Source organism: Grus americana, chromosome 1, assembly GCF_028858705.1.
Source record: "Grus americana isolate bGruAme1 chromosome 1, bGruAme1.mat, whole genome shotgun sequence".
Taxonomy (NCBI): domain Eukaryota; kingdom Metazoa; phylum Chordata; class Aves; order Gruiformes; family Gruidae; genus Grus; species Grus americana.
Genome location: NC_072852.1, coordinates 86,749,914 through 86,766,789, shown reverse-complemented (window position 1 = coordinate 86,766,789; position 16,876 = coordinate 86,749,914). Strand labels below are relative to the sequence as shown.

At 42.9% G+C, this 16,876-nt stretch overlaps 1 protein-coding gene across 2 annotated transcripts in view; it reads left to right on the top strand.

Annotated features, from left to right (window-relative positions):
* Positions 1-307: 307 nt before the first annotated feature.
* The window catches only part of EPHA1 (EPH receptor A1), a 34,590-nt gene continuing 18,021 nt past the window's right edge, over positions 308-16,876 (top strand). For both annotated transcript variants that reach the window (XM_054805188.1, XM_054805195.1), the window contains exons 1-3: positions 308-616; positions 3,812-3,879; positions 15,587-15,862. In XM_054805188.1, the coding sequence (XP_054661163.1) occupies positions 523-616; positions 3,812-3,879; positions 15,587-15,862 (438 nt within the window). In that variant the 5' untranslated portion in view covers positions 308-522. The remainder of the gene's footprint in view (positions 617-3,811; positions 3,880-15,586; positions 15,863-16,876) is intronic.

Genomic DNA, 16,876 nt, shown 5'->3' with positions numbered 1-16,876 from the left:
GAGAGAGCAGAGGACAGAGCAGTCTCTAACGCAGTGTCTGGGCTGTTCTCATCTCTGATAGTTACCATTGCGCCTCGAGGGGTCCGGGGGCAGGTCGGGGGCCAGCCCCGGACAGGTCCCTACCCCGGAGAGTGCCCGGGGACGACGGCGTCAGACCAACAGCAGGGACGGTGCCGAGGGCTGCCCAGGAGGTGGCAATCGGGAGCCTCTTACGGGACTGGAGCAAAGGTGGAGGGAGGCTCCCAGGAAAAAGGTGTCTGCCTTTAAGGTGGGTTTATTTGCCTGCCAGATGGGAAGTCTGTGACCAACCCCTTTAAAACAGGTAAAGGCAGTAAGGCTTCTCCACCCACTTGCCTTGATCTTTCATCATAACTGTGGGCCAGGCAGGGAGGTTGTGCAATGTGTGCGCTCCAGTCAGGAGGCTGCGGGAGAGGTTCATGCACTGCGAGCAGGAGCCAAGGCTCGGAGGCCTGAGCCAGGAAAGCAGGCAGGGGCTGGGAGCCAGCCCCCTCTCCAGCCAGCATGGAGCCGAGGACCTGCAGTAGCCGGATCAAGCTCTTCCTCTGGCTCCTTCTCTTCTGGGCTCTCCTTCCTCCCCAAGTGCCTGGGAAAGAAGGTAAGCGTGGGACCCGCTGGTCCCTCTGCCCGGAGGGTTGGGCTTGGGCGGGCAGGCAGAGAGGGACCTCTCTAAGGGGCAGGGAACAGGGCCACGCCAACATGCATGGGGCCCCAGGGACACCACAGCCTGCCTGGAGGGACTGGAGCGGGACTTGGGGGTCTGGGGAGGGCAGGTGGGTGTGTGGGGATGAGGGCCAGGATCAAACCCCATCCAACTCTTGGTGGCTCAGTGAACTGAGCCCAGGTATGTTTCCCCCCTCCTTCTCCACCCCATCCCAGTTGAAGCACAAATGCCTCGGCATATCCAGTGATCCAAGAGAATTCTGCCTCTGTTTGCCTTAAACACAAGCGCTGCAGATAACAAGTTTAAACACAAACTCAGAAAGTTTCTGCCCCCCCTGCCAACACCCCCGCAGTTTCCTTGGGAATCCCTCTTGGGAGTTAACCCTTGCGAGCAAGAGGACAGTCATTTTTTTGGAGGCTTGGAAGGTGAGACAGTCTCTTTGACCTACCCCAGTGTTGGAAGGTAGAGCTGGGCTTCACAATTTCCTCTTCCACCTCTTCTCTTAAGACTCCCTTGCTTCCCTTCTCTGTTCCACTTAGTCCCTTTTATTAGATGTAGTCATCTTTTTTCTTCCATCTTGGCAGTTGCACAGTGGTTATGAAACATCTGGGGAATGGGCATTTGAATAGAGAGGTGAGGAAGAGTAAATCTCTGTTCTGTTCCTTACCGCCTCCTGCAGTCAATTCCAGCCAGAGACTTCTCATCTCTGTTTTGCACAGCAAGAGGTGCTGGGGCTTTTCCATCCCAAGGACAGCCCTCTCTTTTGCTGCTCCAGGCTCCCAATGGAGAGGATTTAGTCATAACTGGCAGTTCAGCCATGGGCTCATCTCAGACTCTGTAAGTGCTGAGCACTCTTTTAAAGTGTTCTTGACAAGCATGCTTGTATTAAGGATCCAGCTATGTAGATGCAGCTAACCAACATTATGGAGGCGGCCAGCTTAGGTGAGAAGCAATATAAGGTAGTGCCACGCAGGCTCTGGTTTCCATAAGTGTGTGACCAGTAGTTGGCAGTAACAGGGACTTCTCTGCCAGCTTCTCGCCTATCTCAACCATCTCATTTGGGCTGTGTCTGTGATCCACTCTTCCTTAATGTGTCTATCTGGGAACAGCTCATTTCCCTGGCGTCTTCTCTTATCTGAAGTCTTTCTTCTTTTTGGGGAGACCTCCTCCCATGTGGCTGGACAGCCACATGAGATTCCTAGCAGTGAGGCTGTGGACCAAAGAGATAGGAGCCCCAGAGTACTCATATTCCCTGTGCTCTTGTAACCTTGCTGACTCATTCTTCCCTTCCTTGGAGAATCCCTGTTGTGGGTTTCACTTTGAGAGATACTTCTTTGAGAATGGACTTCGCCCCCTCCAGTAGGCATTTGGCAGCTGAAGGAGCTGTTGCTGGCGGTGCAGTGGCATGGCACACGGGCTCTGCAAGGTTCCCATCCCGGCCGCTTCTGAGTTCCTTTTCCCTTGCTCTGCTAGAACTTGCTGTGCAGCCCCTCTCACTTCCACATCACTGCTTCAGGCCTGTAGAGCGTGGGATAGATATTATCTGGGTGACGGTTCTGGAAGGACAGGCTACCTCACCCTGGGAGTTTTTGGAGCCAACAACACAAGAATAGTATCTCAAATAGAGAGATTGAGAGCAGCAGGGAAGTGAGTGAAGAGCCTTGTCTGGACAGGGAGTCTGTGGCTAGGAAGGTTTTGCCATATGACCATCCTGTGAACATCATGAACTTGCAAAACCTGGATTCCTGCTTTTCCCTTCTCCCAGTCCTGAAAGCATGTTTCAGAGGTGAGAACAGCAATGCAATCCCTCTTATCTCTGATTCTGGGCCCACAGCCTGCTTCCTCATTCCACAGGACTCTTGCTGATCTGCGCTTTACACTCTATTACTTGTAGTTGGCAGGCAGTATTTCTAAAGCAGTCAGATGAGGGGGAGGAAATCTGGTTATTTAAATGCCATTTAAATATTTTCCCCTCCTACCTTTCACCCCCAAATTTTTTTTCTAAGATGTTTAGAAATGACCCCTCTGAATACACCCACAGGAATCTGAAAGGGAATCCAAGGAATTTTTCCTGTTTCCTATGTTCCCAGGCTGGGGCTGCAATAGGTGCACCAAAACCACCCATCTGTTCTGGCAGCACCAGCAGACCCAAAGGCAGACATGAAGCTGCACATCTAGCAGTACGGCTTACTCCAACTCCTTTCCCTTCTCCCTGTTTGCCTACAAAGTGATACAATTTTACTTTCTCTTCAGATCAAGACTTGAGCGCAAAGAAATTTTAAAATTTCTTTGAGGGCTAATGATGAAATTATCACTGAATTTCTTCTTGGTCATGTAAGTCCAGGAGCCAAGGCTTAACAACACAGCCATGCAGTGCAATTCTGCAAGAGGTGGCAATGCTATTATGTGCGGGAGCCGTTACTCTCTTGCTGTCATGGCTAAAACACTCGAGGGTGGGGAGACAGTGAAACGATTTCCAGCCCACTATCAGTTGGTGGACAGCGTGGGTCAGAGGTAGAGGGCTCAGCAGTTTGAGCAACTGATGCATGTCATGGCTTTTGGGTACTGTGAAGATGGAAAGTCCCTTCTACAACTTCACACTGCCTCTGTACTTTCCCACAAGTGTTTCAAGCACTGAATAGTACCTCTGGGCGACAGTGATTGATCTTTTGTGTTGGTAATTTATTTGATCACCTGCCTCTTCATCCATTTTGACTGCTGCCTTCCTATTCCAAAAAGAAAGATGTGTGTTCAACTGCTAATGCTGGGTTCCCCTTGCAATAGGCTTCAGCTTCCTGTTCCCATTTTGAGGTAGTTTTAGGAAGCAGAAAAATTTGCCAGGGTTGCATTTTTTTAGATGTGTGTGGGTATTACTTGAGAGGAGGGTGGAAGGTGGGGGGGTCTCATATATGAGGAAAATCTTTTAACTCGTGACAAGTTGCACTGTCTTATATCTTCCCATCCTTCCTCTAGCCATGCTTTTTGAAGGTAAAAGGTCACAAATTATGTGGAGCTGAGAGGGGAAGTGTGGGCTTTGCCTTCTGTGACAAAAGGAGGATGAAGCCAGTCCACAGGCCATTGAGTTGGGTCATTGATTTTTTTGTCTTCCCCCCTTCTTTTGGTTTTCAGTTGATCTACTCGACACAAGCACTGCACAGGGTGAACTGGGCTGGCTTCCAGACCCTCCAGAAGTTGGGGTGAGTACATACATTCAAGGAAGGGGAGCCACTGGGAGTACTAAATGATGAAAAAGCATAATCCAAGTTGAAATTTCATCCTGCCTCCCAAAATCAGGCTTCTGCAGCTCCACCCTCTACTGGACATTGTATGCTTTCTAAGTCTTTCTCCATTGCAGCTCCTTCATCTCTGCAGCCTCACCTACTAGCCAGCTGTTTGAGGAGTGATGCCTCATTGACCTCCAGTAGCTCTTCTGATGCCTATTGACTTCCAGTAGCTCTCAGTGATTAAACATGTCCTTGAAATACATTGTTTCCATGAAGTAATTAAACTTAATGGAGAAAAAGGAAAAAAATCAAATCATCATCCAGTTTTTCATTCTAACATGTTGCAAATACATGGCAAATAGCCATGGCAGAAGTATTTCTGTCTGCAAGTGTCTCAAGAATTTAGAATCTTTGTCTGTTGAAGGTTGTTCTGTCTTTTTTCCTCTTGAGTACTAAACTGAATGATTCAGTTACACATTTTTTTACTCAGCAGCTGACTGAAGAAATAACTGTTAACTCATGGGGCAGCAATCTGGCCTACTGGGTGGGCTGCAAGGTTCTGGGACTTTATATCCAGCCCTAATGCTATGTTTGGCCCACACAGCTGATAATGAGAGAGCATTTTCCTTTTTTTCCATGACTGTAAAATTGACTTGATGGAAGTGCTTCAAAATCTACTCCTGAAACCACTGCAAAATTGGACCCAAAAGGCAGCTGAGCTCTCAGCTATTTTTGTACGAGTGCAGCTATTTTGTATGAAGTACAGTTGAGCAATCCCTCTAGCGTCACAGCTTACGTATGGAAGATGGTTTCCTTCGTAACAGCAGGACTGTGGGACTGGTGGAAGGAAGGCACAAAGAAAAGGGAATTCAGGGACTATGCTGCAGTAGTTAGAAGGACCTATGTTAATACATAGTTCCTCATCTATGCTCTTACCTTTCTAGCAAGCCCCAAGCTCTCCTACGGAGAAAGAGTCTTTACCCTTGCTGCTTATAAAGGAGACCTGGGTTCAGCCTGTTCCTAGCTCATTTTCCTAACTTTCCTCTCTAATGCACTGTGGCTGGTTTAAATTCACCCCAGCCTCCTCCTACTCCTGGTAGTCTTGCTGGGTGAACTACAGCCAGACAGTGAGGTTCTCCTGTACTGACATAACTGCATTTGTTTCATTCGTACAGCTGTTTTGGTTATTATCATGCCATACTCAAAACAGGTCCCCTAGTGAGACATACATGTAGATTATGTTTTGCCCATTGTTCCCTTTGTTGTCCCCACCAACTGTCTGTGTGGTAATTTTAACCCAATACTAAGCTCCAGGCATGTTCAGGATGAAGTCTGCCTCTTGAAGAGATAGGAAAAAACCACTGAAAAGAGCATTCTAAAAATAATCTGATAGAAAGAAGACAAAAGCTTTGTTACAGAGGTTCACAGCAATGCTAGGAGTTTGCATACCCTTCTGCTTGTGCTACATCTGTTTTTTTAAAATAGGTATAATTAAAATATAGTAGTTGGAACTGGAAAAGGTAGAAGATGCTGGAAAACATGGCCTGAGAGCAATCTAAACTAATAGATCAGGATACTGATGACTGACAAACTCACAGAGGAGGAAGAATAGATTCATTGACTGCTGATGAGCTACTCTTTTGCAGGGATTTGTCTAATTACGTCATTTCCCAATAACTGTTAGGTGGAAGGCTGACAAATTGCCGCAAGCAAAAAGGGAACAATGGGTGATTCTCTCGGAATCAGAAATTTGAACAACTGTTTCTGAAACCATTCTTCCAAAATGAAGAAGTAAATATGTTTGAAATTCAGACAATTTTTTTTACACAAAAGAGCTAAGATTAATACTGAATAGTCTGACTAGCTGGATTAGTAACAGGCTGGAAACATCTGATGTGTTTTGCATACAGAGTTGAAGCGTATATTTTGTGTAACAATGCTACTTGTACCTAACCTCAGATGCCAGAGATTTTCCATCTGTGAGCTGGATTTGTGTCAATATGCTTATCACACAGAGGAGGAATTTGCTGCGAGGAATTTTCATGCTTTGTATGGACAAGGTCTCCGAGGCATAGCCCAGAAGAGGTTGGATAATTCTGTGGAGGCAGAATTACACCTTTGTTTTCTCCTCACTTTTAGCCAGTGACAAGTGGCTTGCCATATGTGATTGTTTCATGGTCAGACATGGTCCGTATTCAGTATAGACAACACTTCTGTTAACACATGCTCAGCCTAAGAACACCAAGCTGTATACCAGTCAGTTTTGGACACCATGGGTCATTTTTCTGGACTTCTAGAGTAAATTAACTGGCAGTGAAATCTTGCCTAAGCTTAAAGGTAGTCCTTAATTGAAAGTATCTGTACTTTACTTAAAGTGTCTGTAGAAGTTTGTTTGCTAAAAGGTTTGTGCTAGCTTGCTTTGTATTAGCTGTTTAGAAAGGGTTTCATTCATTTTAGGCTGTTATTGGAAACTAGTCCCTTACAAAGTCAGACTGTAGTTCCTATAATCACTTTCTTATCTATCTTATCACCCCCACACCCCTACCATCTAACAAATTTCTTGATAAATTTTTTGTCTTTGATGTTTTGAGACAGCAATATCAGTTGGGCATGGGGACATGTATTACAGTACTAGTGGTAGATTCCTGTCTTTTAACATATATTAGAGAGCTAATGATGATCACTTTGAAGGTATCGGGAGTCCAGAATTTACTTGCTCTGACATTTCATTAAGGCTCCCCATACTACACAAACAGCCTGGCCACTTGAACTGATTTCAAAATTAATTGTAACTGTCCAAAAAGGACTTCTGAAATCCCATCATGAACAAATACAGTCACTGGGCAGAGTAACGTTGCTTCTTGGCAGCTTGTAAACTAACAGTATAAAAAGTTATTTATCTCTATTTTGCTTTCAAGTATAATTGCATCAGCTTTGAACAGATGGTGATGAGGAGTCATATTATCCTCTTGCATTTTGCTTTTAATAGACAAGGCCCTGAACAACCCAACCTGGCTTTGAAGTTAGCCTTGCCGTGAGCCGGGGATTGGAGTAGAGACCCAAAGGTCCCTTCCCACCTAAATCTTTCTGTGTTTATGTGATATTTTTGCACTGTTTGTTTGTTAGCATTCTGAGCTTGCATTTTTAGCCCAGGCACAAACGGTCCTTCCAGTTTTACCTGATTTAATGTTTTGAACTCTGTAATATCTATTCCTATGGATTTTCTGTATCAGTTTATGCAGGCCTATGACACACCATATTGGGCAATCTAATATTTGCTTTTAGTTGCTATGATTATTTTATCCCCAACTTGTGGACCTATCTTGAAATTTTCCTTTTGTCTGCTAGTTCCAGTTTCCTTTTTTTTTGTGTGCTAATAGTATTTGCATAATCCAATCATATTTTCATGAGTATATGTGACTACTTAAGTTCCTAGCCATTTGTACTGTAGGATGCTGCATACTGGGCCTCTCAATATGACTTTCTGTATCTATGCTGTTGAATGGATTGTAAATTAAACACACTTTTTCACTTTTAGCTGGTATGTTTTCCTGGGAAGCATGCTTTCACTAGTTCTACAGCTGTCTTTGCTTGTAAAAGAGTACTTTTTCACAGTAACTTTATTTTTAAATTGGGTACGTGTTATTTCAGAAATCACATGAACTCTGCTGCTGCCACTAAATGCCAAATTGTGTCATATTTATTACATATTAAAGGTTCAGCAATGCTCAGTTTTCAAGTGGTAACTGGTTTATGGAGCTTACTTTTCCAATATATTCCTGCATGGGTCATGGTATTAGTAAAACTTCCAGATTATTTACTTAGTCTCCTTTCTAGGCTGCCATTGTTCTCAATCTCCTATGCATGGTGAGGTGGAGGACATATTGTTTCTCTGCCTATTCCATACTCTTGCTTGCTTCCACACATACTTCAAAGTGCTGCTATCAGTTTCAAACTTTCTACCAGGTCTCAAGTGTGCTTGGCACCTGATGTGCTCAACTTTTCCAAAGTTGAACCTTCACACAGTACTAAGGATGTGCATTTAATCCCAGTGACCTAATATATCCTAGAGGCTATTCATAAATAGCCACTACCTGCAGTATTGTGGCTCCAAAAACATTTGAAAAACTTCAGAACTTATGTAATTTTGTGCAGTTCTGCACCCCATGTTTCATAGGAAGTCTGATTATGAACTGCCCAATCTATGCAATTTGATTAAGCCAGTGCTCAGATTTTTTTATTTTTTTCATGCTGTTATTTTCCTATTAAATCTCAGGCATAGTACAAATTCTACACTACTCAATTATTTTCTTTTGGTAATAGACTAGATCAAGTACCTGTGACCCGTCTGCAACTTTTATATCACTGACCACACAATAATGTTTACATGCCTTCAGGTTCTAACAAGGTGAGGTTGTGTTCCACCAGACTAAGATGTCCCAGATGTTAATAACAGCTGATGGCTGGTTTCTGTTTTCACCACTTCTGCTCAGACAGATAAGCCTGGTCATGAAGGAAAGTGTTGTGGGCCACACAGCCCTCAACCTGCAAGTGATTCTAGCACAACACTCCTATTTCATTAAACCTGGCAGTTCACTTAATGAGCCTTCTTTGTATCTTAGTCAGATAGTCTTACCTGGAACAAGTCTCAGCCAGTCAGCTTTCTGTAGCATCCAAAGGTGGAGTGAAAAATAACCATCAGAAATGCTATTATGTGCATCTCTTCCCACAACTGTTGACAATGTATGTCCTTCAAGATCTAACTCAAAGGGATGTTATCACCTCTGAACTTGGACTAGAGTATATACTTTAGCCTGCTCTCAGTTTAAGTATCAGGCATAGAGGATTAGCTTCCAAGTAAACAGGATCTGTATAGAAATAAGGGACAATTGCCTAGTAGAGTCAACAATTAACTGGAAATTGGAACAGTTCTGGCTTCAGGATTGTATCCTGACATGGCCTGCTGCCGTTGATACGTGAATTGGTAGAGATACTTGATGATATTCTGTTAAGTGAAAATTAATTATTTTATGTGGATTTGGGAGAGAAAGGGGGGAAAGAAAAGTCATGCTTATCCAGATATACTTTGCTTTACTCAGAGGGGTGAGAAGGGAGAGTAAAAAAAATGAAATGAGAGGAAGTAAAGTATAAATTAATAACTGTACTGTAGGTCAGATTGCATGAGGTACCAACCATGTAGCCTAGGATGAAGTCACTGCCACAGACCCAAGCAGCAATCTCAGCTAGTGCACTCAGTGTTGTGACATGAAGGACAGAAAAGACCACATTCTGAGCCAAAGCAAAGATGGTGTACAACCATGACATTCATCACCTTGGCACTACAGTGATGACAGCACTGTTGCCTAGCAGCTTCAGGAAACTGATTCACCCTTTTATAGCAGTTGAATGAGAGTGGACAAGGTTCATTGAACTTCCTCACATCAACGCAAAAGCACCACAAGTCAGCTGGAGCTTTGAGATGAGTCTGCATATAGCAAGGTCCTCCAAGAAGACTAACAAGCTATTTAAAGTAAAAAACAATTTTTTTTTTAATAATACCAACCAAAATGCTCATGAGTTTGCAGGCAGGCAGGTTAGAAAGAAAAGGCTTTATATCATTTGTTGCCTGTGGTGTCCTGGCTGGCTGGACCTATGCTTTGAAGTGTGATTCTTACCATCTCAGAGGCAGTTGCAAAAAAATGTGCCTGTTTCCTCTGATTTCTTGGAAGGTTATTTCCATTGCTTCTAAGGCCTAGTTCCTGGCTTCCCTATGCTTGACCTGGAGCCTGCCAGCTCCTCACTGTGACTTTCACGCTGCCACATCCTGCAGCTTCTTTTCTCCAGGCAGGTTTGATCATCTCAAAGAAAAGGCACAATTACCCTTTCCCTGTGTGAGATTCCACCTGATCTGTCATTCATCTTTAAAAGGAACCTATGCAAATAGGGCAAATATTGCCCATTGCCATCAGACTCATTTCCCAGGTTCTCTGTAAATACTGGAAGTATACTTGACACACCATACAAAACCATTCCCTTGGGGGAAAAAAAAATCACTTCTATTTACAATAGATTCTATGCAATGTACAATGTAGTGCAAAAATAACATGAGAGCTTACATTTGCTTTATTGGTAAGATGACTTTAGGTATGAATCTGAACTCTTAAGATGCACCATCTGATTTTCCACTCCTGCCCTTTTTGTAGTTATTGGTATTGTTAGTGGGTGTTAGCAAAATAGGTATATATGAAACAAGCTTCCAAAATACCTAGAGTACCATTATCTCTCATCTAGTAGCATCTGTTGTGACCAGAACTGTTTTCATGCAAGACCTTAATGTGGCCAGACAGTTCAGAGAATGAGCAGACAGCAGAACCTGGATTTGATAAACAGGTTCTGTAATCGATGTGCAGGAGCTCTGTGGTTCACATTAGCACCTTATCTTCCCATAAGAACCTGAGTACAAGTTAAATTGGAAGGAGAAGGGTGGGATACAGTCCTGTGTGCTAGTGCCCTAAAGAACAAGTAATTACATAATGCAGTTGCTCCTCCCAGAAAATAATCAATGGATCATTGTGGGGAAAAAAATATATCATCCCACCCAGAAAGATACTGTAGACAAGTAAACATCACTTCTGTGTTCAGTTGTGTCAAAGACTCCATGATGATGTGATGAAATCAAACTTCCCTGACCATTGCCAAATGATCAAAGAAATAAAAGCAGCCTCTTTGCTGTTCTCAGATCTAAAGTTATAGGACTCATAAGTTAGGTGTCTAGATGTCACCACATTTCTTTCATCATCATCATCTAAATTGTCTTCCACACCAGCAAAAGAACTTGCAAGAGTATTGAGAAACATTCAGTGAAGGGTCACAGAAACTGTGTTCTGGAACAGTCAACACACCACTGTGGTGCTGCTATTTTTGACTGGCTGGTCTAGTGTTACCCACTGACAAATTTTTGTCAGATGTATTTTAGCTGAAGAGAAGCTGTTCATCACAGCAGGTATCAGCAAGATGTCTCTGTCGTCACAGTCTTTCCTCTGAGGCACTATGCTAAGAATGTAGTACAGCCGAACCGGTAATGTACAACTCCCTTCAACTCTGAATATATTCCAGGAAGGTTTTTTTGGTCATGGTAGCATGCAAATGCTTCTGTACAAAAGTCCAAAGACACTCCTGGCAAAAGTGCTGCCAGGGGAAGGAGATAGAAACCATTCAGTGGTGTGTGTTCTGCCGGCTGGTTTCAGGCTTGAGACACCAGCAATGTGTTGCTGCTGAAAAAGATTGCTGTTCTGGGGCCCTGCGATTTTTCTTCAGGAATAGGTTCCATGGATTAAAATAGCACTCTGAATTGTGCTGCAAATTAGATGGGACTTGCTAAGCACAGGTACACCATAGCTGGCTGTACTAACTTAGCAGGTCTTTTTATCTTAGTGCAAATCTCTAACCCAAAGTTAAACAAGTTAGTGGTTTTCAGTATATGAACTCCTATCTTTTCCAGTGGAGACATGCATCTTAGTTTAGTAACTTTAAGCCTATTGGCAAGATGCTTGCCTTGTTGCCTTCTGTAAGTTTCTTAAAAGTATTGCTGTGCCTTTCCCCAGGGGTCTGCAGGCCAAAGATTGGAAACCATTGTGCTAAGCTAATGTGAAGGCAAATTAAATATAGGTCACAGCAGGCAGGCTCTGATCTGAAAGAAGACAGGGCAAGTCCCTGGCAAGCTGGAGATGGAGACAGCACTACTGTTGTGAGCTACAAACTCTTTGACTCCAATCTGAGCCTAAGAATTTGCAATATTGTCACAGCCTGCTGCCTCTGTCACTGTTAGCCTACCTCTTTATTAGCAAGGTTGAATTTGGTATTTGTCATCATAGAAGGTTTGGGGTTTTTATTCACATAAAAAAGACTAAAACCAAAAGAGACCACTTTATTGGTGTCTGCAGAGCCTGAGACAGTAGCTCCAAGAAGACATACAAACTGCCTCAGTTTGTTTCCGTCTTATACCTTATGACAGATCCTACGAAAAGTAGCCCACAGATGGACAGATGAATCACAGATTGTCCTAGATAGGCTCCTTGACGCAGACCTAACCTAAAGAAGGCTTATTTCTAGAAAAAGCAGAGTAAGCCTTCCTTAGGCTTCAGAGCTTCAAACTGTATAATCAATTCAGAGTCGATCAAGGCAGATATTAAAAGGCATGGACCTTATCTATCTTTGGATCTTTACTCACAAGGCAGACCAAACCAATGCTGTTTACTACAAATACCTACTGGCACCCTTCCAGATTGTCATTCAAGTAATTCTGAGCTGCCTTCATAAAGACAGCTTGCCTCCACCACTGCTTTCTTTATATTAAATCCAACCTAGCAATAGCAGGAAAGTTGCCTTCCTTTTTCCTAAACTTGCAGTTTTCTGAGGTTATCAAGATAGTACTTTTGCTTTGAGGTTTTCATTCACTTAATGCTAATTGCTGTGCTGGAATGATTTTGCTCTGTATTATACCACCAGACCAAGACTTTCAAGAACAAATCTCTGGAACTAAGTGCCTGTGTTAGTATATGGGTTCCTGAGAAGTACAGAACACCCTTTTGTTCTCAAATCCAATCTCAAATCCTTAGACTTAGAAAGTCAAGCTACTAATTTATGGCCCTCTCCTGAATGCATTTGTTTTTGTCTTCTTAGCAAATTTTTAAGAATTCTAAAAGGTTTTAGAAGTTTAAGGACTAGTTTAAAGGCAGTTGAAACTTAAACTTAAAAAGGAATTTAAATTTAAATGAGTTTAAAAGGAGTTTTAAAGAGTAAAATTTAAAGAGTTTAAGAACTCTTTAGCTTGCTTGGAGCAGGGAATTGGACTAGATGATCTTGGAAGGTCCTTTCCAACCTAAGTCTTTCTATGATTCTGAATCTCATGAGAAAGCTTTCTATAGCATCATAAAACCACAGTTCACTCACTGCTAAAATGAGGAATTCTGACTCCCGCTGTCCCCCCACTTCTCCTGGAAGAATGTTTCCCATCCTATGGCCAAACTGATGACTGGAGTAAGGGTACAGAGTCTAGAATAAAATGGGTAGAAAGTTATATTAGCAAAGGAGGTTGATTCAATGTCATTGGCAGACAAACTGGAGAGCCAAGTAATTCATATTGATTGAGCCAGAGTTTACCACACATGTTCATTAAGAACATTACATTAAAAATCAGAGGCATACATTTTGATTTTGCAGCAGATTCTTTGAGGATGTGAGACAGTTGCCTAGCAACTTCTGGACTCATCACCCTTTCATTAAGTGTTATATGTAACAGTTCTCCTCTACTATTTTGAATTTAAAAGCTTAACTGAATAATGAAAAGAAGTCACAAGCATATTTAACAATAGTTCTGTATTGTTAGCATAAATAATATCCTCATTTTACTTTCTTTACCCATCAGCAGTAGAGTCTAGAAAAACCAAGTCTGACTCCCTTGTTCTTTCTTTGCACCACACTGCACGTGAAACTGTGCAATAGTCAGTGCTAAGCGTCTTTGCCATGAAGAACTCAGTCTGAAAGAAGCTGGGCTGAGATGAGCTAAGAAATACAGGAGTTAGCAGTTGGATTTTTTCCAGCAGTAGAGTTTAAAGAAATTTTTTTCTGCTAGACTTGTCACTGTTGAAAATGAAATTTTGGTCCTGTATCACTTAAGTTTTGAAAATGGTATATTTGGGACATGCATCACAACAGCTTATGTCTTTCAGTGAGACATGCAAAAATTGCTTTCTGATGACACTTGTCTGTGGCATTGCCTTAGGATAAACTGCTAATGGAAACTTGTCTAACTCTCAGCCTTCAAATGCAATTATACATTTCCCATCAGCTTGATGGAGGCAGAAACCCATGGAAAAATGTTTCTAAAAGCCAGTCCTAACATTGGCAGTTTCTTATGAAAGCTACTTTATTCTTATACTCTTATTCTCCTTTCTAACTTCTTTTCTTCTATTTCAATCTACTTCAGGATGTGTTGTAAATTCAGTTCTGTAGCATTTTCCAGAAGTTCTTCAATGAAGTAGTGCAAGGCGTGACTAAGTGATTGCTCCTTCTGGTTGATCAATTGGGATTGATCAGTCTGTTTCTCTCTCTTGCTATCCTAAATCCTTTGACCTCCAGTGAATGAATTAAGTGTAAATCCTGTGTGGTGCAGGTATATACCAGTTGGATCAGATTAAGAGGGTGGGGTAACACTGGAGATTAATTACATAGAGAAAAAGGAAGCAAGAAGGGAGACATAGATACCATCCGCAGAACTTCCTGGGAGGAGACTGCTAGTATGCGCTTAGGTAAATGGCTGAAATCAGCCTGATACGAGCTTGTGGTATCAGCAGGGCTTGCTAGCTTGGAGAAAGTACTCTGACAGTTTTCAGAGTGGGGCTGTACAGGAGCTGTGCTCTAAGTCATGGCATAAAAGCAGAGCATCCTTTGGCACTCTGTGGGTCCATCTCTTGTATTCCACTAGCAGAGTAACCTGGTCTGTGGGATGAGAAGCTAGGAGAGAGGCTGCACGGTTGTGCTGTGAGTACCAGAGGTGGTGGTACTGGAGAAAAGTACAAGTCTCACATTCAGCCCATGAGACTTGACAAACCTAGAGTAATATAGAGAGCGAGCCCTTGTTTAAATTGCATCTTAACCTGGGGTGTGATTTAAAACCAAGATGCTTAAACTTGTGCCAATACCTATGTGGGCACTTGTTTCAATTTAATTTGATTAAACATTTAAAGCATAATGAGAAAGGCAGTCTTAGCACGGGTGGAAAAAGGATCTAAGTTATTTTCCCTGTGGACAAAACCTTGCTTTCCAAGTTTTCCGTTCTCATGTGCAACTTACTCAAAAGTGAATATTCTTTGCATTTTGTATCTGAGCTGTGGTGAGGAAACAAAACTAGAACCACATAAAATTCAGCAAAAGTGTATGTTAAAATATGTCTCAAATCCTATTGGATTCATACAAATAGTATCAGCGAGGTCACATAACCAGCTGGGCCCACGTCCTTCTCTCAGCCATTATTTGCCTGGGGAAGAAGCAGAACCTAGTATGAAGTCAAGAAAATCAACTGAGTTTTCATAGTTAAATTAGGGTTTGCAAAATATTACACTTAAAGAAGCATGAACTCCAAATTAATGAGTGCTTGCTCTAGCACAGTCCTTCTGCAACTGACCTTCCCATTGCATTGGGCTATCTTTTCTCTTACCCCAAAGTGCTGTGCATTATTCTCAGGGGCATTATTCTCAGGCCCTGATCTGGTATGTCCTACTGTACACTTTGAATGTAAATGATGGCAGAGAGAAGCAGCCAATACATGGGAGTAGAGGGTCTTTTTCTCAATCTAAGATATGTATGAAAGAGATTGGAACTGAGGTAGGATGAAGGGGATGTGCAAAGGTCCATGCACTGTTGTTCCCTTCAATTTGTCCTAAGTCAGATCCTAATTACAGTATCCTCTTTGCTCCCTGTGTAAAGAGCTCAGGCAGATATGGGCCTCCAGGCCAGATGCAGCTTTTGCTCAGTGTAAGAGGTCTTTTAGCTAGCCAGGCTTTGAGCCCTGAACGCTATATGGGAATGGATCTTTTACGCTAGATTTTGTCATATTTGAAGTGAAACTTGTTTCTCACATCTGTCTAACAATGTGTGTTTTCTTCTATCCCGGGAGCAGTGGAGTGAAGTGCAGCAGATGATTAATGGTACCCCAGTCTATATGTACCAGGACTGCAGCGTGCTTTCCGAGGGTGACACTGATCACTGGCTTCGCACCAACTGGATTTATCGGGGTGAGGCAGCCTCCCGCATCTATGTGGAGCTAAAGTTTACTGTGAGGGACTGCAAGAGCTTCAAAGGTGAAGTGGTGACCTGCAAAGAGACCTTTAATCTCTATTACATGGAATCTGAACAAGACGTCGGGATCCAGTTCCGCCGCCCGCTGTTCATCAAGGTCCGTAGTGCTGGGGGTGAAGATTGAGTCATATCTTCCTGCTTAAACTAGTCATATCTTTCAGCTTAAACTAGGTGTGTCTTGCTGGCTGGGGGAGGCCAGGAGAACCAGCATCTGGGAGTGGCATGGATAGTAAGCCTTATCCTTAGAATAAACTTTGCCCCTAGTGCCCTCTGTGATGCTCAGACCAGTCTTTGCCACAGGAGGCACAAGAATTTTCAGACGAGATCAGCCCTCCATTCTGCATAAGCACTTATTTAACTGTACACTACATAGGTAAGGATTCTAAAAGGTTGTAACAGTGCTAGATGGTTACACCAATTTTCTGAAACAGTAAAGCAGAGACCAAAGGAATTTGACTTGCCTTAGGTAACAAAGCAAGATTAGACCAAGTGAAGAACAGAATCCAGTTCAGGTTTCTGCTCCTGATGATTTACTCTGATTGTTACGAGATACAGGGTCTTTTTTTTTTTCTAAAACTGGAGGCGATGGCTTGCTATAGTGAAATTCTCCCTTGTGTGAAGGTATTTAGCACCGCTATATTTTAACCGCTGTTTCCCCCCAACATAATACCCTCTTGCCATGGAAACATTTGAACTGCAGAACAGGGAACCTCAGATTTTTTGTAAAGTAACTTCTGTAACCCAGTTCTGTCCTAAAAGAAGCCACAGACATAAATTATTTGACTGCCCTTTCCTCTGCAGTTTAAATGGCATGTGATGAAAACAAAGAATGGTAAAGGCCACCACAGGCAGAGCAGGACTCTGGTTAATGGATTTCCCTCCCTCCCCAGTGCTCCTCCACGTCCCCTGCAGCTGGGACCTACCAGGTGAATTTGTGTGATACCTCCACAACTCCTAAAGCTGCCCCAGGATCCCACTGCCAGATGCAACTGCTGTGCAGATCCTTTCATATGCCATCCAGCTACACAGAGCAGGTGGTGTCATGTAATGGGGAGGGGCTATGGTGGAGAGGATCAGTTATCAATTATCTTCTCTCTGAGAAGAAAGGCCA